The sequence below is a fragment of the Neopsephotus bourkii genome, unplaced genomic scaffold (genome assembly GCF_033783945.1).
Source record: "Neopsephotus bourkii isolate Nb327-2 ecotype Australia unplaced genomic scaffold, CSIRO-AGI_Nbou_v1 NB_1792, whole genome shotgun sequence".
Classification (NCBI taxonomy): domain Eukaryota; kingdom Metazoa; phylum Chordata; class Aves; order Psittaciformes; family Psittacidae; genus Neopsephotus; species Neopsephotus bourkii.
In genome coordinates this window covers 11,074,093-11,097,610 of record NW_026902266.1, presented here as the reverse complement: position 1 = coordinate 11,097,610, position 23,518 = coordinate 11,074,093, and the positions used below count along the sequence as shown (strand labels likewise).

Sequence of the window (23,518 nt, the reverse complement as noted above, 5' to 3'; positions counted from 1 at the left end):
GTTTGGGCAGTGTCCAAGGCCAGGTTGGATGAGGCCTTGGGTGATATGGTTTAGAGCGAGGTGTCCCAGCCCATGGCAGGGGGGTTGGAACTTGATGATCTTAAGGTCCTTTCCAACCTTAACTATTCTATGATTCTATGATTATGATTGCACCATAGCTGAATTTGGCTCCTGATCTCTTAACGTGTAAGCTGTTGTTTGAATCCTGTAATTCCGTGTTGAATTGCTGTTTAGAACCAGAAATTGCATCATTCTCATATGTATAAACAGAGAGTCTCCAGGGCTTCTGACTACTCTTCCCTTCACCCACTGTGCTATAATAATGATATATTTAAATGAGCTGTCTGCAAAATACACAATCTTAAAACAAATTAACAATGTTGTTTAGATGCAGTGGTAAGGTAGGAAGGCAACAAAAATACTTAGGGAATCATCTGCAAAAGGTACTGTGGGACAGAATGACATTGTAAGACCTCCTGCTATCTGGAGCTGGAAAAGCTCTTCTCTATCCTTCTGCACACTTGCTGCAGGTAATTCTGAAGACTGAGAGAAGGCCAAGGCAAGAAGGAAGATGCTGCAGTTCATTCCCACTATGAAATTTTTATTCCACCACTTCAGGAAAAATACAACCAAGGCAAGTTAATAGAAGCCTGAGTGAATCTGAGAGGCAAGAACAAAGATAAGAGGAAAAAAAATGTGCACCTTATAGTGGTTCAGTACATCTTTCTGCACTGCTGATGTGTCAGCATTTCTGGCTTAAAACAGGGGAGCAGCCCCACATAGTCCAGGAAAGGTGTAGAGACTTCAATCATCAGTACAGCAAAGCCTGAATCCAGGGAGTGAGCCGTGCGTGCTGTTCTGCTTAATAATCACCTGCTCCCTGACACAAGTGACTTTGTGTGTAGCTCTCTGACTGTTTATCCAGAAGACAGGTAAGGGATTTTGAAGAAATTGTACTTTATTGGTGATTTGCACTCTGAGCATGAGCATGGTGTGCTTGCTTTGTATTGTTGACATAGTTACTGCTTGTGGCTATTTGTAAAGATGTATGTATGCTTTGCTTAATTTCAGGGTAATTGCTTCACAATCCATTCTGTAGTGTATTTATTATGCCAAGGTATCATTAGATTCTTTTGGGAATTTATATTGAAAAAGGTTGGGAATTTCTAGGGAGCAGAGGTTTTTATTAAATGGAAAAGGAATCAACTAAGAAGCCCAATTAGCTGAACAAGTATGATCTCCAAAGCTACCATGTTCAGGGAATCCCTCTTTTAGCAAGATTCAAATCCATCTCCTGTGCTTTTAATGAAGTCTTAAATATAAAAGTCAGTATTAGGACAGGTGAGAGGGTGCTTACTGATCAGTCTTCCTACAAGCAGAGGATTACTTTCAATGCAATATTACCATGGTGTGTCTATTATTTTTCGTATTGTTATGCTCTTTGTTTGGATATTTATTTTTTTTTTAAGCTGAAGGCTCTACATGTCTTATGTTCATTTCAGTTTGAAAGCTATTATAATTCACAGTTACTTAGCAGCCTTCCATTATCTGAAGGGGGCCTACAGAGATGCTGGAGAGGAACTCCTCATTAGGGACTATAATTTCAGGACAAGGGAGAATGGGTTTAAACTTAAATGGGAAATTTAGGTTAGATATAAGGAAGAAGTTCTTTACTATGAAGGTGGTGAGGCACTGGAATGGGTTGCCCAAGGATGTTGTGAATGCTCCATCCCTGGCAGCGTTCAAGGCCAGGCTGGACGGAGTCTTGGGTGACATGGTTTAGTGTGAGGTGTCCCTGCCTATGGCAGGGAGGTTGGAACTAGATAATCTTAAGGTCCTTTCCAACCCTAACTGTTCTGTGATTCTATGATTCAATGATCTCTGCTGTTGTCAAATTAATGCATTCTTTATACAGTGAATTTTATACTCCATTAGTTTGTAACAAATTGGCAGAATTAAAGTTCACATGAACCTGCCTGACGCCATGTGAACATTTCCATTAAATATCATTCAGTTGGTATAATTTGATTTAACATTCTGCAGTGAGTAGTGTTAGAACATAATAGTAACTTCAATACTAACTTTTTTACCTTATATGGTACGTAGACAGGAATTGTCATTGCTATGGCAAAGACCTGAGCACTGCTTTTGTCTCCTGTAAGCACCTGTTCCCAGAAATATTTTGTGTAAGACCGTGTGCTCACCCATATGGCAAGTAGGCGCAGAAATAACTGAGTCATGCATTTCTTACTTCAGAATGTAACCTTTCAATAATTTCCCCCTTGATCAATCTGCAGTGTTATTATGTAGTCTCAGTATGGAGGAGTTCTCTCTCTGTTAGGCAAATCAAGAATGGCACTGCTTGGGCAATGCTGTTATGACAGTAAGAAACTGGTTCAAAATCTCAAAGAGCTAGAGGCGATTCCCTGTGAAGTCAGTAGATGGTTTCCTATTGACTGCATTAGGAACTAGAGCATGTCCCATGAGACTTATTTGGGAAACTGCTTGCAAAGTAAGTATTTTGCTTGCTAGATTATCAGTCAACGTATCTGTCTTTTTATTTGTGCTGCTTTTATAACTGTATGGCTTTGTAAGGTGCTTACAGGGAAACCTGAAAACTACTTCACCTTCTAGGAATTAACACTAAATTCACTGGTGCTTGTAGTATGCTCCATTTACAGGAAGTAGGAGGGCACTGTCTGTATAACACCATTTGTCTTAGCTACTGTTTTTACATTTCTCTAGAGAACTGCACTGTTAATGGATTTCTAAAAGACATACATAACCATAATTTGGGAAATCACGGAGAGGTTTCTATGTGACTAATATAAAAGCATTCTATTGTCCTAGGGTGTAACATATGAATGTGATTAGCTACTAATACTGTAGGTAAGACAACTTTTTCAGCTGTGCTCCTTATAATAGGGTGCAAAGTAGAGGAAGAGTTTAAAAGACTTTGACAGCTTTCTGCCATCATGGCATCCTTATCAGATGATTTTTTAGCCTCTTTGTAACTCCTGTCACCAGAACACACTTAAACAAGACTCAAGTTATGTGCCCAGAAGATGACCAAGCACTGGCAATTTCTTGCATTGCCTTTTCCCTTGTGGTGTCTTGTAGCTGAGTAGCACAGGCACCTGTGGATACTGCCTGTTCCTTTTCACATCTACATGAACACTCAGAGTTGTATGAAATGCACTGTTAAACAAGTGTGAGTAAACCATAGTCTGCCACTTGGGCCCTCAAATCACAGATCTGTTGTAAATGCAGTCTCAGAAAATAGTAAACAATATACTTTTATAATCAGTTTTGAGCTTAAAAAAGACCTAAATGTCATGGAAGTGGTTTTTAGTAAGATGTCCTTTCAAAGGAGATGTAACAGGACACAAAGCTTCTTCAAAATATTTATGATGAAAGTGGATGCATTCAGATGTCTGACTGCATAGTGCATTTGTCAAAAGAGGTAACGTAGGAACGGTTTGGTGCTTGTGTGTCTCTGCCAATGTAAAGTGCTGCTGTTAAAATAACAGTAGCCCAGGTCTGAAAATGGCAGACATGGAGGGTTAGAACTGTGCACCTGGCCATGGACTGCAGGAGCCATGTCCCAAGGCAGAGGTAATACTAAGCACCTGTAAAACAAGAATGCCTCCAATAACTGCCTAATGTGAAGTAATAGACATCTTAAGATTTAGTTACTTTACAGGCCACTCTCCTTATTTAAAAATAATTTTAATTAAGGAAAAGAGCATATTGAACAGTCCAGTAGAAAGTTGTGATCCATTTTGCTTTTAAAAATCTTGCTTTAAATGAGTTTGCATTGTTTTGTTGTGGAAAATCCTGCTGTTGGTTATCATAAAGAGATCTCTTGGCAAGGTGAACATAGCACTGCAGTTCTGGTCTCAACAGAATGGAAAAATCTTAGATTAAAAAAAGACTTGATAAGATAAGGTACAAATGGACTGGTACACCACTACCATTGCCAAAGGATTCACATCTTCATCTACAGTAGCTTCAGAAATGTGGTCAGAAACATTCATATTCCTTTTTTTTTTTTTTTAAAGAAAAGAAAAAAGTACTAGACTTTGTAGAAAAATGTTAAGTCGCAGCCCAAGAATGAAATAGCCATGCAAAAATGCAGATACGCAGTTATGGACACCTTCCTCAACTGTTAGTTCTTAAGCTCTTAGCCCAGGCAAACACTAAGATTCATTCCACCTGTGCTCAGTGGTGAAGGTGAAGCCAAGTTTTGCTGCCATACTGCTTGATTTGCTTTGCGTCGCTTCACTTCACTTTGGTTTAGGGGTGATATTTTGCCACTTGTGGATTTGTTGTAACAGATGGTTTGCAATTCTGATTTTATGTATGAAACTTTTAAATTCTTTTCCTTTACTCTAATTTGTAGCTTTTGCCAGCATCATGTTACTTCTCTTTCACATCACTTGGATAACATGCTGCAGTGTAGAAGTAGTATGTGTGTATGTAAAACTATGCAATGTGTGTTTTATGCTTTGATATACCTCTGGTCTAGAAGAACTGTAGCAAGTACTAGAAAGCACATGTAGATTCATAATAAGGGAATACAGTTTAAAGTGTGGCTCAGATTTTATTGAAGCTGTAAGCCCTGATGAATTCATGGGAATTTGGACATGCAGATACTGATAAATGGTGAAATAAAGCAACTGAACTATAGTGTATTTCTAAGGATTTTGTTCCTTTATTTTTCTTTCTATGTATTGAACTAGATATAGCCACATGTAACTTCTGGCTTGAAGAATGACTTATTTTCCTGGAACTGTGAGTCAGTGTGATGTAAAAAAGCCAGCAATACTGAAGGGTGATTTATATAATTTCTGGGTTCACATGGCTTGTGTGCATTGTTTTATTTCTGTTGGTTTTGTTTTTTTCTAAACATTTAGGTACCCTTTCTTGCCCTGTGTGCAAACAGACCTGCTTTGCAAGGGATGTAGTTGAAAATTTCTTTCTCAAGGACTTTCCCACTGCTAATTCAGATATGGCAAAGGTAAGTAAAAACCACTAAGTTGGATGCCTTGTTCATTGTGAAAACACTGCAGGATGAACGCTGAAAACAGAGCAAACTTTGCATTGAACAATAGACTCTCTTACAGTTCACTTATGCAGCACTGTAATTACTTCACTCCTAGAGATGGACTTCTTTAGTACTTTTTTAACCTATATTTGAACAATGAGTTTGACTCTATATACTGTATTTTAAATCGATTAAAAATATTGATACTAGTGGTATAGGACCTATGACAATCAATATATCAGGAAGGTACTGAATTTCTTGGATTCTTTGTTGTTTCCTTTCCTGCCCTCAACACAAAGTCAACAGAAGCAGGCTATAGGCGGAACAGTTACACCAAGATTACCCATTAGATTCTGTGGGCAATTATAATTTTCTGATTGCCTGTTTTACTGATAAAGAAAGTCACACCTTATTTCAGTTTCCCATGGGGGAATGGATGCGAAGGGTAACTGAAAGGCATAAGTTTACTACTTTGGCCTTATATTAACATGGTATATAGATGGATTTCCCTTCTGTTAAATATCCAGTTAACAGGCAGGACTATTCTCACAGTTTTTAGTTGTTTCCATTTTGGGTTGTGAGAAGGGACGGAGAATGGTGTGTATTTCTGCCTCTTTTGTTACAAACCAGTATTGTTTGCATAGTAAAACTGATTTGAGAATGTGATACTGTTACGTGTAGCTGGTAATTAAAACAGGTAAAAACTTGTCAAAACTGTTCTGTAATCTGCTGACTACTTTATCCAAACTGTGATTCAAAGCAAGGGAAGAATAACAAAGGAGCAGGGATACTGGACTTCACCTTCTGAATCAGCTTCTGGACCTCAGACTGTCTCTTTTGCACTTTTGATTCCTGAGTAAACTGAATAACTAGCCACACTGGATATTCAATTTCAGGGCCTTTTGGTGGAGGGAAACACTTTTTCTGTAATGTAGGTCAGAGGATATGCCTTCCCACTCCTTTTAACTCCTGTAGGGGCAGCAACAATTTCTGGGTCAGTTCTGCCCAATGCAGAACGGTTGAGACTGCTTTAAATTGTGCAAGTGGCTTCCCAGTGGTATAGTTGCAAAAACATATGGAAGTGATGTACTCAATCATTTCTGTATTTTGTTTTCTTCAATTGTTAAAAAGAAAAGAATGTGCAACCTAATCCATGGAGTCCTCTGGAAAAGCTAAAAAATTAATGCAAGAAAAGCATGTTGACATCTTCAGCTGTAAGGTGCTTGAAGAGTGCAACATCACTTCATCTAAAACATGAAAAGGCTTATTTCTATTCACTCTTCAAAGAGAATAAGAATATTGATAAGATATTGCAAATGTTTAGAATGCGCTTATACTGGGATTTCTTGATTACCATGAATCACATCATTTACCTTTCAGTGAGGATTTGTGTAGAATGGAAATCAGATGGGAATATCTAATGTCTTCAAAAGCACTAGATTATTTTTCAAGCCTTCTTTAAAATGTTTTTCTTTTCTGTAGTCCCTTGGGATTCCTGAGAGCAGCTCAGTAAAGCAGATTTCTCACTGAAGTTTAGGAGTACACTAGAGGGACAAATAAACCTTCCTCATAGTTTTTGGCATACTTCCTTTTTATAAACAGTCCAGTTGTGGAACAGTGAAGCTAACTTACTGTCTTTTAACTACCATCCCCATCCAGAAGCAAAGCCCTAGTTTACCACCAGTGGTATCAAAAGGAGAAGCACTAGCTCATCCAATTGAGACCAGCTGAACAGCCATAATTTTCTTAATTTACCTAATCTGTTCAAATGGGAATCTGTCAAGGCTTGTAACGAAGTGTTTGGAAGCAAGACAATTCTTGGAGTGTGAGATGGTGAAGCATAAATGATAGAATGTGCTATATACCAGCAGCAGAAGTTTCAAAAATATGCAGTTCAGAATCTCTTGCCCAAAAGCCCATTTCCATATCAGAAATAACGTAATTCTGGGAACACTGTTCTCTGGAACTTAAAAGTAATGTTAACACAGTACAGCACCAGTATATGTTCTAGTCAGATTGACACTGGAGCAGTTACAGGTAAATTTGTGATTAAGCAGTTTTGATTATTGCAGAGAAGGCAGAGCATCCCTCAACTTTTGACCTGTTCCCTAGGGTGCCTTTTAAATTACACACATCTTTTTATATACAAGCCTTGTTTCCCAAAATAAATACCCTTGCATTTTAGTTATATAAGTTATGTTAGGCTTAGGCTTTTTGATTTAAATTATTATGCATATCTTTGGAAAAACATTGTTGATAAGCAAGTAGCTAATTCAGCAGAATAGCTTACACAAGTACTTCCCTGCCCTAGGAAATATTTAAAACTTTGCTTTGTTGTCTTATTGTCAAGAATTGCCCCATCTCTTTAAAAAGATTGGGAATACTTTGAAACTTGAAAAATGCTATGAAATTTCAGCCCCACTGAAGGGAATGGTAAAATTTCATTTCAGCAGAACAAAAATTTTTCTTTTTGTGCTGAAGTGAATTAGAATTCCACTCACTTGCCTCTTGGAATTTAGGTGGATATAGATGTTCTACTTAATGTTAAAGCCAGCATTTAAAACTAAGACAACCAGCAAGGAACTGTGATTGTTCTTTCCTCAGGCTTTCTATTCTCTGAGACACCATGAAGATTAAGTTCACCAGGGCTTGCTTCAGGGTTTATGTACTGAGTGCATGCTGCTATGCCCTTCTCTTCATGTTTCCCATCTGGTATGCAATCTTAAATGAACTGAAAGGCAGATAAGCTGATACTGAACAGGAATTGATTTTGTCATCTATTACTAGTTGTTTGAGTCACTCTGAGTAGCAGCAATATTCAAGAACTATGTGTAAGTACAGTAGATATATTGTAACTCTATAGGAAATGTTTGAGTTCAATAAAGTGGTGGCAAAGCTTTTATGCTTTGATGATGGTAAAATTGTATTACTATATTCAGTCTGCCCATTAGTACCTATTTGTGGCTATGGTAAGTCAAAAACATTAAAGTTGGGAGTTTTCAAACAAGGGGTTTTAAGTCTAGTACAAATCCTTTTTAAAAGAAGTATCATTACAGCTATCTTGAAATAAGATCAGTCCAGATACCAAAGATCAAATTACCCGCTTTATTTAGGTGCAGCTTTATTAATTTCTCCTTTAGTGACACTTACAGACAGCATGGTCTGTATAACAAAGGGCATTTCCTAAATTGTTGAATCAATAGAGATGATAGTTAATTAAGTTTTACAGCTCTTCTCATGTTCCTATGTCTTATGTTTTCCAGTTCACCACATGTGATATCAAGGTATAAATTGAACTCATTTCTGGTCAGCTCATTAGAGAATATGAACTAAGTTTTTCATTAATAGTATGTGGGTGTCCCTGTATTGTTTTCTAAATTGCCTTACCACTGGCATGCTTTATGTATTTTTTCTGACAGTTACACTGTATCAGAGTGGCTCATACAATGCTAAAGCAAATAGCTTTAGATTAAGCTGTAATTTAAAATAAAAAAATGTAGATATACAGTAGCTCTGCTGAAATAGTTCTGATGTGCATTCATCTAAATGAAAGCAAAGTGGCTTCTATAGATTTTTTAAAATTAGATAATAAATAATACAAATAATAATAGTAAATAATATAAACTAATAGATAATAAAATAATTAGTAACAGAAGAATAGTAATTAGTAAGAGACAAATCAATGACAAAGAAATGATATAGTAAAATGCTTCTGGATAATGTGATTAAAAAGGAAATGGTAGTTAGATCAGAGCCATTTTTCATGGGATGTGTTTGACTAACATTTCACATATTTACTTGGTAACCTAGACTATCTATTCTAAGGTAGAAATTATCTATCTAAATATATATACGTATATATAAAAGTAAAGCATATACTCTTTTGATGTGTTAAAGCTATCAGTAAGTAGTACACTAACAGAAAGTGATTACAAAGCATACCACTCATTTTCAAAAGTAACTTTTAACCTAACCCTCCTTAACTGAAATCAGACAAGTTTTATTTCCATTTCATGGCTTTTCAGTTGACAAGAAACAAGTCATTACGATAATTTCTTCTGACATCACATGTAACATGAACCCTAGAATTTTGCTGAATAATTCAAGCATAATTTTACTGGATTGTGCTAAAGCACAGAAGGACAATCAATTTAAGAACTTCAAGCCTTAATTTTATCCTGTTCTCTTTTACAATAACCAGACCCTTAAAATCTTCTTTGACTTGCATTAATCTGAAGAAGACCCTCAGCAAGCTTGCCAACAACACTAAATTATGTGGTTCGGTTGATACACTGAAGGGAAGGGATGCCATCCAGAGGGACCTTGACACACTTGAGAGGTGGGCCAGTGCCAGCCTCATGAAGTTCAACCAAGCCAAGTGCAAGGTCCTGCACCAGCGTTGAGGCAATCCCAGGCACAGCTACAGGCTGGGCAGAGAAGAGATTCAGAGCAGCCCTGCGGAGAAGGACTTGCAGGTGCTGGTCAATGAGAAAATGAACATGAGCCGGCTTCAGTGTGTGCTTGCAGCCCAGAAAGCCAACCGTATCCTGGGCTGCATCAAAAGGAGTGTGACCAGCAGGTCGAAGGAGGTGATCCTGCCCCTTTATTCTGCTCTTGTGAGACCTCGCTTGGAGTATTGTGTGCAGTTCTGGTGTCCTCAACGTAAAAAGGACATGGAGCTGTTAGAGCAAGGCCAGAGGAGGGCCATGAGAATGATCAGGGGACTGGAGCACCTCCCATATGAAGATTGGCTGAGAAAGTTGGGGCTGTTCAGCCTGGAGAAGGGAAGGCTGCGTGGAGACCTCATAGCAGTCTTCCAGTATCTGAAGGGGGCCTATAGGGATGCTGGGGAGGGACTTCTTATCAGTGACTGTAGAGATAGGACAAGGGTTAGCAAGTTCAAATTTAAACAGGGGAAGCTCAGGTTAGGTATAAGGAAGAAGTTCTTTACTGTGAGGGTGGTGAGGCACTGGAACAGGCTGCTCAAGGAAGTTGCGGGTGCTCTACCCTTGGCAGTGTTCAAGGCCAGGTTGGACACAGTCTTGGGTGACATGGTCTAGTGTGTGGGTTGAAACTTAATGATAAGGTCCTTTCCAACCCTAACCTGTCATTCTATGTTTCTATTAAGTTTGTGTGCCTAATTTGTAATCCTTGTATGTACCTGCACTTTTTGTCCTTAGAGCTGCTCCACATGTAAAGAGAAGAGACCTGCTCACAGTCTCTGTACAAGCTGCAATAAGTGGTTGTGCAGCTCATGTACAGAGGAACACAGACACAGCAAGGAAACTGGAGACCGCTTCCTGTCTGTATCCCTCAAGGGCTGCACAGGTACTGAAGATGCACTTTGAAATGTTGTTTCTTCTCATATCAGTTATTCAGTTGAAAAAGGGTCAGTTGCAGGCTCTGTGTCATAGATACCATGCTTTCTGCATGTGACCCAGAAGGATATGTGTATGTTGATGGAGATTATGTGATTTTTCTGCAACTTCAGGGCCATTGCCACAATCAGCATTCCACAGTATTTAAAAAGTTTTGCATATATGTGTTTCCACATGCCTTTTATGTCTGCAGAGTGATGGACTGTGGTTTGGTAGGCTACAAAAGCAACAGGCATTGCCTTTCAGTACTTCTTGTCCTCTTTTGAGTAAGTTCCTTCAGAAAACTACAGTAAGGCAATTCCTGTGCATATGGACAAGGTATAGGAGGGAGTGTAACAAACAGTGAAAGGCTATGATCACTATAGGATGTTCTTTTTGTAAGCCTGGAGTGAAAAGCATGTTTCCTAAGCATAGCCACTATGTTGACATCAGCAGGCACAAATGAAACCCGCTGTCAAATATGTTTCATCCCTATAAAATGATAAGCCACACAAAAGAGTATGATTTTCTGTTCCTGTTTATTATTTTCTTTAGTTATATGCCCCAGAACTGCTGAGGAGTATGCCAACCTAAACTTGTATAAGGATTTTTAATCTAAAATAAGAGTTTTTCAATTTTATACAATTAGTTAAGTTTACACTTTGCTCACATATGACATTATTTGTGCTATAGCGTTTGTGCTGCACTGTCATTCCTCATAAGGAAGATGGAGGACAGAACAACGAATAAACATAGTTGTAGCCCACTGATTATACTTTTTTTATATTAATTCTTTTCTTTAGGATTTTGCCTGTAGAAGCCTGTATGTTGCAATAGATGGAGTTTTGAGTCCTTGGAGTTCATATCAAACAGTTTAAGGTACTCAAGACATGATGTGCTGTTACCAAAGTGTAAACAAAAAAAAAGGTCTATAAGAATAGCAATACCAACAAAGCATAGATGACATTTAAATTTTTTTATGAGTGTTTTCTAGAGAATAATATAAACTCAAGTCCTCCCAAGTCCTCCATCAAATGCACTGATTGGGTGGACAAATACATTTTCTTTTCAAGTTGATAGCAAGATAAGGTCTGGTTTTGAGGCTCTAACTGTTAGTAACTTCACTTTGAGTATGATTACCAGCTCATATTGTTAATAAATAATGGTAAGAAAGTATACCTGTGGCTTAGTTGTGAGTTTGTGTGTGCTGTATAAAGAAGAAGTTGCACACACACAAACTGCTTTTTCATTTAGCCCCTCCCCCTCTCCCCCCAAATGCATTAAATCCTGCCTATTCCTTTTACTTTTGATAAACAATTCTTTCCTTGACTGGTAGAGCTAAAAGAGCCTGGCTTCCCTGAGAACCCTTTCTTTCTTTTCCTTTGTAGTACCTGTGCTCTGTGTAACACATCTGATCACCCCTTTGCTATGCAGAGCCTGCAGCGCTGTCACAGTTCCCCATCCATTTGCTCTGCACATCCTCTTGCTTCTGGCCATCTGCTGCCCACTGGGTGAGACCCAGCTCACACAGCTGAATGGCTGAGCTGACTGCCAGGCAGCACCTTTAGCCTGGTGTCTCCTGAGGTCATGGTGCAGAGCAGAGTGCCAAGTTCTTCTGATTTTTGAGACCTTTAGCCTTCATTCAAATTTATATTTAGAAATAGAGAGAGTGGGGAGGAGCAGGACTAAGGTAGCACAGAAAAATGCCATATTGTAAAAAAAAATAACAGTTTTTAAGTATCCTGATTTCTTTTTCCTACTGATTCATCCTTTGTGAGCCTGTAGTAAAGGCCCACAAAATGAATACTACTGGTAGGGGATTCACTGTGAGGTGTCGTTGTTACTGGAAATGGCTTCATTCTTGGTTGGAAACAGCTGTATTTTATTCACCTCCATTGTGTTCTGTAACATCTGGTGGCTTGGGAAGGTTGTGCTGGTTAGAAGATTTCATCATTTTGAACATGCTTATTGAGAACCAGGATGAGGAGTTATGGGCATGGTCTGTGTCACAGTTCAGTTAAAATCTGCTACTGAACTCCTACATCTAAAACCAGATCTTATTTTGTGAGCATAAAACCAGACAAATAGCACAAACTGGACATCACTTTGATCTCTTTCCACCTTCCCCAATTTCCCACTAATATTTAGATCTTGTATAGTTGCTCTAGTGTATTCTTCCTAGCTGAAACACTTCTGGAGGTACTACCAAAAATTCCAGTTCTCTTGTGCCAGACTATTACTGCTGGTTATGAATATGAAGAGATGCTGAAATGTGGTTCACACATGAATTAAACTGCACTATTTGCAGGTTTTCAGACACCAATTTTTTCTGACAGTTTGCGTTTGTTTGTGTTTGTTTTGGGTTTTTGTTTTGTTTTGTTTTGTCTTGATTTTTAAAGACAACCCAAAAAAAACCTCCTGAAAACTTTCTGGATCTGTGACTACAAGATGCAAAAATATTGAAATCTTCTTTTGGAGTGAATTTGCTGAGCACTGGAGAGCTAGGTGTTGAGAACATGTGCCAGAGTTTTATGACAGATTAAGCAGCAGCCTTGGAGGAGTAAGCTCTGCATTAGCTGGAGGAATTAGTGAACTTTGTTAATTTCAAAGTTCTGCAGAGCAGTGAAACTGCTTGAAGTCGTAAAACCAGAACTTCTTCCTCCTTTAGTCCAAACTTTTCTAAAAGGACATTCAGTATTAGTACAGACTCGTTCCTTGTTAGGTGGAAATTTGTGCTTTACAACTGAGTAGAAACAATCCTTTTGCCAAAACTTTGTCAGAAGTAAATGATCTGGTGCTGACATACCAGCTATTTATAGGCTAGTGCGCAAAATAAATACTTTTTTCTTTTCTATACTATCTTTTTCAGTCTTTCAAGGTTGAGTATGAACTCATCAAGTCAAAGTTTGAGTCACTGCAAATTATGCAAGGTGAGGGAAGACTCTATTAGCCAAGATGTGATTGCTTTTCCAAAGTTTACATCAACTGATCATAGGAACAGGGATTTCAAACTTTCTGTTAGATATTCAAGAGATCCACCTGAGATAAAGAAAATACTGTTGAAGATGCTGACTCAAATGATATTAATTCAGAATTTAGGACTACTGAATTTTCTCTGTTCAGCGAGATTCTTTTAAAGACATTAACAGGGATAGTTGTGGTCAAGATACCTGCTATTAAAAGCAGTCTTGTGCCTTTGTTTAGCATCTGATTTGTAAGAATTCAGCTTATTTTAAAGCTGAAGAGTGTAGCTCTGGGCTGAGTATAAATTAGGTTGTGAATACCATGACTTAGTTGCAGTTCTCACTGATATGTTAATTGAATCAGGGAATTACATGTAGCAGAGGCTGTGGGTCTATGTTGTAATTAGATATCATTGATTTTTACCCTCAATTTGCATTTGAAATCTGCTTGTCTCTTAAATCTGACACAGTACTAAAAAAAACAACTGATTTCTCTGGGATGATTGCAATCACCCAAAGGCTTAAAAACCCCTCAGAGAGAGAAAAATGGTGAAATCATTATATAGGATTGTGACTAGGCTTCATTATACTTGGACCTTAAAGACATCATCTCACTATAAATTGGAGTTTAATATGGATAATTTGATCCTGAGTTTTCAATAAAACAGCTTGCATGATCTGGAGGTGCTAAACACTCAGAAGGGGTTTTCCAACTTGTGGAAATGGAGGGAGTTATTGTGGGCCTTTTATTTTTCTTTTAAGATACAACCTCTGACCCCATAGCGGAGGAGAAAATGATCTTTGATATCCACCTTGGTTATACATTGATTAGACAACCTGCTTGGTTACATATTATTTGCATTGGCAGCAGCAGGTTTGAATGCAAATTACATATTTGCAGTACTATCATAAAAAAATGGCTGTTGAGGTGAGTTTCATTTGCACCTTGATAGAAAAAAATATTGGAGTGGGAAAGAAAAACCCATCTGCTCAATTTCCTCTTTTAATAATCCTATTAGCATTTGATTCAATAATAATATAAACCAATAAACTTCCATGAAGATTAAAGCATGCAATACTGCAATAAAGCATAAATACTGTAATAAATGATTTATGACAATGTGAAGTATATCATGATGTTACATAAAGATCTTGGCCTAATCTATCACAGATTATTTTCTTGCACATTATGTTAAGAAGGCAGAGGGGAAAGCCAATTGAACTGGAGGGAGTAACTCTATCATCTCAGAAATATTTAGAGTAGACAGCAATCTAGAAGGTAGAAAATTTGGTATATTTTCTTTAGAGCATGGCAATGCTTCCACTTCATGTATCCACTGTTTGTTCTTACTCTTCCTCATATTTCTCTAGCTGCTGAAGTTTATGTAGTGCATTTACAACAAAAACACATTTGAAAACCAGTTGCTTATGGGTCTATTCAAGAGCAAAGGATATTCTTGCTTCTGCTGTGACTTCAGGTTTTTTCAATATATTTGGTTTTCTATGTTTTAAAATACAGCTTTGTTAACTGATTTGCCAGACCAGTTAATTCAAAGTTGTGAGACAAGTGCCCCAAATCATGAGAGGTATTTAAAACTCATGAGACTTTAGAGAAAAATAGGAATTTGGTTTGACTTCTTCCTGAACCCCTTTGGTATGCTCTTTGTAGCATATATAAAGCCAGGAAAAAAAAATATAAGCAAACCCTGCTAATATAATCAGATAGTTCCAGGCTATGGGTCTTTTAAGAGTAACATCAAGACTTTGAGTAGAATTGTGAGAGTTTGGCAAGTCTTCTTTTTTTTTTCTATAATAATAATTTTTGTCAGTGACAACACTGCTTTATATCCCTCAGCAACTGACGATGAAGCAAGTGAGCTTTCCTTTTTTTGTCCAGTGCACACTCAAGAGCCACTCAAGGTGTTTTGTGAGACCTGTGATACCCTTACGTGCCGTAACTGCCTTCTGACAGAGCATAAGGAGCACAGGTACAACACATTGATTGTTTAATCATAATCCTATCTAAAACTGTAGCTAATTTAGATTTAAGACTGTCCATTTCCTGCCAGCTACACTTGCAGGCTAGTTCAAACTTAGAAGCCACAGCAAACTCAGTTCAGTTCTCTTATGCCCAAGCAGTGTAACATGCGGCTTACTGCCCTCACAGAATCATTCACTGCTCTCTGCAGTGTGTATCTTCCCAATTGTATTGTCTGCCCAGGTACCATCTATGCATGCATATAGGTCATTGTGATCCTGTTCAAAGGCTCAAAATTAACTCAGTGCTTTGCACTGTTCAGGTACTTCTGTTTGTCTTTATCAAAGACATCATGATTGTACAACTCCACAGTTACCAAAGTTTGAGCATGCTGCTTGCTTGTGGAAGTGTGTAAGCCATGTAAGGAATTGTCTGTACATAGAGACTGTTTCTGGGAGATGAGCCTGCCTGTGTGAGGGACGATAAATTTCAGCTGTCACAGAAAACATCTGTAGTAGGGAAGAAGCAGGGACCATGACCAGAGAGGCATTAGGGCAGTTAGTCCCTTAAATTCATCCACTGATCAGTTCATTACTTACCAACAGAAAAAAAACCCCACATCATGAGAATTTTCACTTCTTTCTCAGGTTCAGACATCTTGATGAAGCTTTGCAAAATCAGAGAGTTATCCTGGAAAATGTCATCACTAAAGTGGAAGAGAAAAAAAATGCAATTCAGGTTTCAGCTAAACAGATTGAAGACAGGTGATTGCTATGCATTATTTTTTTCATGAAAATGAGTGATCAGTTAAAATATTTTCACTAAATGCAGGTTAACAGAAGAAAATGCAGATTTTTAGTGTTTTTTTTTCCTTGGAGGCTATGAAATAATAGAAGATTAGAAATGTCAAATTCATATTTAAGTGGTACTGACAAATCATGACATTGTAATACATGGCGCGTGAGAGCTGAAACCTTCAGAGTTAACATTTCTTTGTATAATCTATTCCTGAACTAGAATTTGAAAAGATTATAGATAAAGAATAATTTTAAAATACCTTATTTCTTCAAGAAACCTCCAAAGAAGCTGCAATTCCAGTCAAGAGTAGTATAAAAATGAAAGTATTTCATTATATTAACTGTATTTCAGCTACTGATTATATGTTGGCTGTTGGATCTCTCTTCTGCAGTAATAAAACCATTTGAAACACCTTGGAAGAGTACAACTCACCAGTGGTGTACCTCAGGGATCTGTTTTGGGACCAATACTGTTTAATATTTTCATCAACAACATAGAGAGTGGGATAGAGTGCATTTGCAGCAAGTTTGCAGACAACTCTGCTGAGTAGTATGGGTGGCAGTCTGAGGAATGGGATGCGATCCAAAGGGACCTGGACAAGCTTGAGAAGTGGGCTCATGTGAACCTCATGAGGTTCAACACGACCAAGTGCAAGGTCCTGCATTTGGGTAGAGGCAATATCCGCTATCAATACAGATTGGGGGATGAAGGGATTCAGGACAGCCTTGTTGAGAAGGACTTGGGGATACTGGTGGATGAAAAACTGGACATTCACTGGCAATGTGCATGCCCGTTCCAGAAAGCCAACCTTATCCTTGGCTGCATCAAAAGCACTGTGGCCAGCAGGTCAAGGGAGGTGTTTCTGATGCTCTACTCTGCTCCTGTGAGACCCCACCTCTGCATTCAGCTCTGGAGTCCTCAGCACAGGAAAAGGCATGAATCTGCTGGAGGGGGTCCGGAGGAGGCACACAGAAAATGGTCAGAGAGATTAATCACCTCTCCTATGAGGACAGTTTGGCACATTTGGGTTTGTTTAGCCTGGAGAAAAGAAGGCTCTTGGGCAACCTTATTGTGGCCTTTCAATACTTAGAGGAGGCTTCTAAGAAAGATGAGAACAAACTTTTAGTAGGGTGTGTTGCAGTATGACAGGGGATAATGGTTTTAAACTGAAAGAAGGTAGATTTAAACTACTTAGGAGGAAGAAAATTTTTACAGCGAGGGTGGTGAAAAACTGGATCAGGTTACCCAGGGAGGTGATAGATGCCTCATCCCTGGAAACATTCAAGGTCAGGTTGAAAGAGGCTCTGACCAATCTGCTCTAGCTGAAGATGTCCCTGCTCATTGCAGGGGGGTTGGACAAGATGGCCTATTAAGGTCCCTTCCAACCCAAACTATTCTATGTTTGAAGTGTGGGAAAACTTAAAGGAAATGTTATAACTTTCACTGGAGTTCTCTGTCAATAGTTAGAGCAGTTCTTCTAGCAAACAACTACTAAGCTGTGAATAAATGACGTACAGTTGGCTCATCCACAGATGTGCATCTCTTACCCATAGGTTGCTTGAAGTAAAACACTTATACAAAAAGGTAGAAAATCAGATAAAAACAGCCAAGATGGTTTTGATGAATGAAATCAATAAACGAACAACCAACCTTCTTGAACAACTTGAAGTAAGTAAGACTAGCTCCTTTGTTACCTTGGGAAATTAAACCAAATTGAATTTAATCCCAGTGCTGATGGAAAGAGTATGGACTGTGAGAGTTATTGTCCCTTTGCTTAGGGTTTGTTTTTATTTGGTTGGTTTTGGGTTTTTTGTTTGGTTGGGTTTTTTTGTTGTTTTTTTTTTTTTTTTCCTGCAGAATTTTATGTGGAATCGATGGCTGACAAAGGTTCAGGATGAAGCAGCAAAATGTTTAATTATCATGAATTAACCACATTTTCTAATGCAATTACAGACAATATTTGTGCAGCTTTTGAGTACTTACAAACCAAGCCTGCTTCTGGTTTTAATGATTGATTTGTAGAATCAGTAGCAGCACATTTAACATCCTGTTTCAAAAATGATCCTTTGGTCTACTTTCTGTAACAGAACCTGAAGTTTTGAGTCTTCAGTTTTGGGATGTCCAGTTGAAGTCTACATGATTTTATTTTGAAATGTGCTGGGCACAATGATTGTTACTGGATCTGATCAGAACTTCTGGTTCTTCTCAGTTATTCTTGGGTAATATTAGCAGGTATTGCAAAGACAAAGCACTCAGCACTTGCTGGCGACCTTTGAATTTAGGTATTTCATTCAAATATTGGTATTCAGCTAAGTAGCTTTACAAAAAAGAGAAATGTATGTTTTCATTTCTGTATTATTGAACATTAAGTACATTCAGGGTTCATGTGGTTTGACAACATTTCAGTGTTTGAGTTATCTATAATTGCAACACAACTGTGCACGCAGTTAAAGTACATGTACATAGGGCTGTATTGAAGTGCATGTAGGGAGAGGTATGAAATGAAATCAGGAAGTCCTGGTTTCAGATCCAATAAGGGCAGATAGCTCTTCACATAAGTGGTAAATAAGTGTGGAACTCTTTGCTGCAAGATATTGTGCCTGGCTTCAAAATTAATGAGGCAAATTCATAGAAAAATGCACTGAGGATGTTAACATAGCCTCTGGCTTTGTGGTCCCTAAGTCATGAATTGCTGGAGACTGGAAGACTCTTCCGAGGAAAACCTGCATGCTTCCCCTTTTTTAATGTATGTTGTTGGGTCTCTTCTGTTGTGTATTGTAGCAGACAAGATAACTTTCTTGGGTTACATCAGTCTGTTAAACCAGAGCCAGAATGATGTAGGTTGCTTGCTCCTGGAAAAGTCGTTGATCTTCCTGAATTCAGACATATCTGTTAAATAGGATTTGCTTTCTTTATTTGATTGATGGTTTAAGGTGGTTTGCATCTCTAAATAAGGCATAATGTAGCGCCTGTGATTGTGTATATTATGTGTGTCTGAAGAATGACAGCCATCTTCCACTGATTCACATTACGAACAGAGTATCACCAGTGAAAGGAAGCAGAAATTGGAGCAACAACTGCAAGGTGTTGTGCTTTTAAGCAGACAGGTAGAACATGTGCAGAACTTCATCAGCTGGGCAGTGTGCAGTAAAGACAGCATTCCATTTCTCTTCAGTAAAGACCTGGTAAGAGCAATACTTATTTTCTTATTTGAAATTGTGCAATAATGTGAAAACTTTAAGGACTTAATGTTTCTCAAACATTTTTTTTTATTATATTATAATTGGGAATAAAATAATTGTCTTTTGACTTGTCACCAGGTTGTATTTCAAATCCCGCGCTTGTTAGAGACAAATTGTAACACAGACCCTCCTCTGAAGATCAGGTTTACTTGGGATTCTTCCTACTGGACTAAACAACTGTCCAATTTTGGTAAGAAAAATATATTGTTGTTTATTAGGCATGTGCCTAAAGCTAGACAAGACAGTTATAGACAATACAGTACTTTCCCCGAAGTGCACTCCTTTTTAGTCTTGTCTTCCAGTTCTGTACCTCTTGTCACATTATGAAGAAAAGTTACTGTGGCTGAACTATCTGGGTTTTCCCTCCAGTTATATCAATCCACCTATTGAAAGACATATATAAATACTGCTTTATAAACATTACCTAGAAATACACTGTATAAATATAATCTTTGGTGGTCTTGCAGAATAACAATGTAAGAGCACAGCTACTTGTTTAGTGGACACGCCGTGCAGTACTACCAAATACCTTTTAACTGAAATTACTTAAAATGTAGCATCACTGGCTATAGAACAACTTTGACTTTGCCCCGCATACTTGCAATTGAGTTCTGTCCCAGCAAGAAATAACTCTGTATAACACTGTCACTCTGGCAGTCCTTTAAGGAGTACCCTGGGTGCAATGGACTGTCTGCACTGCAGTAGATCTTCTGCTATTTCTACTTAACCCAGGAGCAGCTGGGCTTACTCACACCCATGTTCCTTGGATCTTTTAGTACCTTAGTGGCCAAGTGACCTGAGCAGTTCTTGAAACACTTACAATTAATGGGCACAAAGATGGCTTTAAGACATCTGCCAAATAATAATCACAATGCTATTTATACAATGAATGTGCATATAGTGGCTGTGTTTCCCCATAGCTCTAAATTCCCCAACAGCAGCAGGTTTTTACGGTAAATTCAGTGTGGTGGTCCAATCAGTGATCTAAAGGATCGGTTCTCTTCCCATTTTAAGATACTTAAAATTAGATGGAATAAAACCCTGTCAAAAATAATATTTTCTTGACTGAAAGCATGGATGAGATCCATTCATAGGTCACTTCTATTTCTAGCTTTTATGACTCTCACCTACATAATAACAGTATCTTATTTTTGTCACTTTCACCCTGGAACTTGCCTTTTGTACCCATGCTTTTTGTAAACCATACTTTAAGAAAAAAATGAAAGTATAAGCTGTATCCATCAGTTAACAATAAAATAAATTGAGGACAGATTTTCAAAGCATTTGCTGGTAATTCAATTATGAGTTCCACTAGTATCAGTGAGAGTTTTGTATTATTTTAAATCACTGAAGTCTTGAAAACTTGTCTTGAAAGTATGTTGAAGGACTGTTTGCATAGGATGCTTAAATACCTTTTATATTTGAAATGAAGACCAAGAGCCACCATTTGCAGTTTTTATTGTGTAAATTTGTCAAGATCATGGAAGGGAGTAAATGTGCTGTTTTTTCCAGGGGGCTTCACTATGGAAGGTGGAGACATTTCTCACTCAGATGTGCTACTCTGTGGAAATGTGCACGCGTTACAGACATCCTTATATCATGGGCACTGTGCACCAGGATCACAGCTGGAGCCTGTGAATAGCCAGCCACATCAGTTTCCACCTGCCATTCAGTGTCCTACATCTGTGTGTTGCCCACACTGCCTGAGCATACCTCACCCAAACAAAGCTCTGCCTTCTTACCAAGACATAAACTGCCATCAGAATTTTCGGCAGCCTCCCGAACTGCATCAGCAGCACTTTCCTCTGCAGTACAGCATGCAGCAACATGACAAAGAGCCAAGGGGTGCCCCCCAGCCTATGAAGCTAACACAGTCTGGGCTGGAACAGCAGTCACGGTCAGAGCAAGAGAATATGTCTGGGAGAATGAGAAAGCACTTGCCATCCCAGCAGCTGCAGCAGACTGCACCCATGGGTTATGCTGTTGTATCACATGAAGCTCAGCAGGTACACAAAAGCCATTCACAGCCATGTTGCGCTCAGGCTTCTTTGCAGTCATCAAGTGAGCCAGTGCAACTTGGTCATCTCCAGAAGATAAAATCTAACCACTTGCAGCAGTCACCGCAGCAGCAGCAGCAGCAGCTGCCACCAGCATCACCACCGTCAGGTCAGAATGAGAACACCCACAAACAAGTAATCCAGCAGAGCCTGGAGATAATGCATCATCAGTTTGAACTGGAGGAGATGAAAAAGGATTTGGAGCTTCTTCTGCAGGCCCAAGGACAGCCCAGCTTACAGCTGAACCAAGCTAAGCCACCTCAGCATGTTCAACAGACCATAGTTGGTCAAATCAACTACATAGTGAGGCAGCCAGCCCCAGTTCAGCAACAGATCCAAGAGGAAGCACAAGTAAGTTCTCAAAAAGTTCTTTCCTATTGCATTTAGCCAATGTAAGATCAGAAATGGGAGATGCCTTTGAGATTTCATGTATTTGGTTGAACTTTTATTGTCTTGTCTATGTTTCTATTCAGCAGAGGCTCCATGCCTCATGCAGATTGAATCAAAATTTGCTTTAAAGTGCATAAACAAACAAGATTCCAAAGATCTTAATCTCTAAATAGACAACATAAGCAGCAGGTGGGAGAATAAAAGCATCGTTATTCCTCCTTTCTGAATAGGTAACTGGAGGACTGCAGTAGTTTGTCCATTAATACTCCTTTTTCTGGAAATTTTAATTCCTGAGTCCTTGAAATAGATTCTCTTTTGATTCAAATACTAGTGGAAAGAGATTGAAGAACACTTTTCTTTTTTGTTTGAGAGTTATTTCCTATTCTACTGGTAACTGCTTTTGCTATTGCATCATGACCTTTCAGGTTTTAATCAATATTCCTACATGTTGTTATGGTTAAAGTTTTGTCAGCAGGGCTAATTTCTCCCTTTTTTCTCTGTTGGTAAGAATCCTGCTTTTGAAAAAGGGACAGTGCTACATCCAAACTGCAAGGCGGAAGAAGAAGGGGGGTAGTGAGCAAGCAGCTGCGTGGTTCTGGGTTACTGGCTGGGCTTAAACCACTATAATTCCACAATAAAGTGGCTTTGAAACTCATTCAAAACAGTGGGAATTGCAGTGGAAAGGTGGCTGGGACTTCCTGTTGTGTAAATTCTGTAGAGTTCCAACCCTTAATAGCTCTTAAAGAGGTTTACCTCTAGGAGCAGACTTCAGGCTTTTGGAATAGCTGTACATTTCAGCATCTTTATTGATTTTATTTTATTTCTTTTAAAGTCTTTTTTTTTTTTTATTTGAGAGAAATCTCAAAATCTTTCTCTGTTTATTTATCTTTCTGTTTAGGGTTACTTTGAACATCTTTGTAGTCTTGTCATATTTTGTATGCTGTGAGTTGATGTGAATTCATTACCATTTTTCATTCTGAGGTTTTGAAAACACAAATTCTTAATTGTGATTCCTAGGTCTGTGAGAGTTCCACTGAACTTGATGCCCAGAAACCTGTAATTCCTCTTGACAAAAGTGATAGTCCCTCCCTGTCAGAGTCACTGGAAGAAGCCAGTGTCAGCAGTCACTCCCCTGAGACCACATTGCAACAATCATCCTTCCATCCAGTGAGAAAGGTATAAAGAACTTTTTAAAAGATATATTTTAAAGGGAAAACATAGTTTGATAATACTGAGTATGATATAGCTTTGGAACTTGCAATCAGGTTGAAAAAATTAAAATACAGTAAATGTCAACAAAATGGCTTTTGGATATTGGAAGACAGTCATAGCCTAGCCTATGCTGTACTGTGCTGTAGACAGCAAATAGTAGTGTTTAGGTCTGGCTGGCATGATTTTTAAGTATGAAGTTGGTAGATAAGTAGAAAACCTATTTCTTCACTGAGAAAATTCCGTGTAGTCCTGATCTCTAGGGCATGAACTAACTAGCTCTTGCTAACTACCATACTAGCAGCAGTTAATCTGGGAGAATTGGGGAGGGGGGACAAGTCAAAGATCCTAATGAAATCAGGCCTGAGGAACATCCTTCAAAGTAGTTGCCCTGGAAATAACACCATTAATTATTACTTAAGATGTGGTATCTGAAAGGGATATAATTCTGATATGCTCCTTCTCCTTGTTCATGTA

At 38.4% G+C, this 23,518-nt stretch overlaps 1 protein-coding gene across 3 annotated transcripts in view; it reads left to right on the top strand.

Annotated features, from left to right (window-relative positions):
- TRIM66 (tripartite motif containing 66) overlaps window positions 1-23,518 on the top strand; it is a 51,325-nt gene that overhangs the window by 6,590 nt on the left and 21,217 nt on the right. Inside the window, exons 2-10 of one of the 3 annotated variants that reach the window (XM_061342554.1) lie at window positions 4,917-5,020; window positions 10,228-10,375; window positions 15,265-15,355; window positions 15,993-16,109; window positions 17,697-17,811; window positions 19,182-19,328; window positions 19,464-19,575; window positions 20,898-21,793; window positions 22,850-23,008. In XM_061342554.1, coding sequence (XP_061198538.1) covers window positions 4,917-5,020; window positions 10,228-10,375; window positions 15,265-15,355; window positions 15,993-16,109; window positions 17,697-17,811; window positions 19,182-19,328; window positions 19,464-19,575; window positions 20,898-21,793; window positions 22,850-23,008 — 1,889 coding nt within the window. Of the gene's footprint in view, window positions 1-4,916; window positions 5,021-10,227; window positions 10,376-15,222; window positions 15,356-15,992; window positions 16,110-17,696; window positions 17,812-19,181; window positions 19,329-19,463; window positions 19,576-20,897; window positions 21,794-22,849; window positions 23,009-23,518 lie in introns of all 3 variants that reach the window. The other 2 variants (XM_061342553.1, XM_061342555.1) reach the window with 2 other exon arrangements.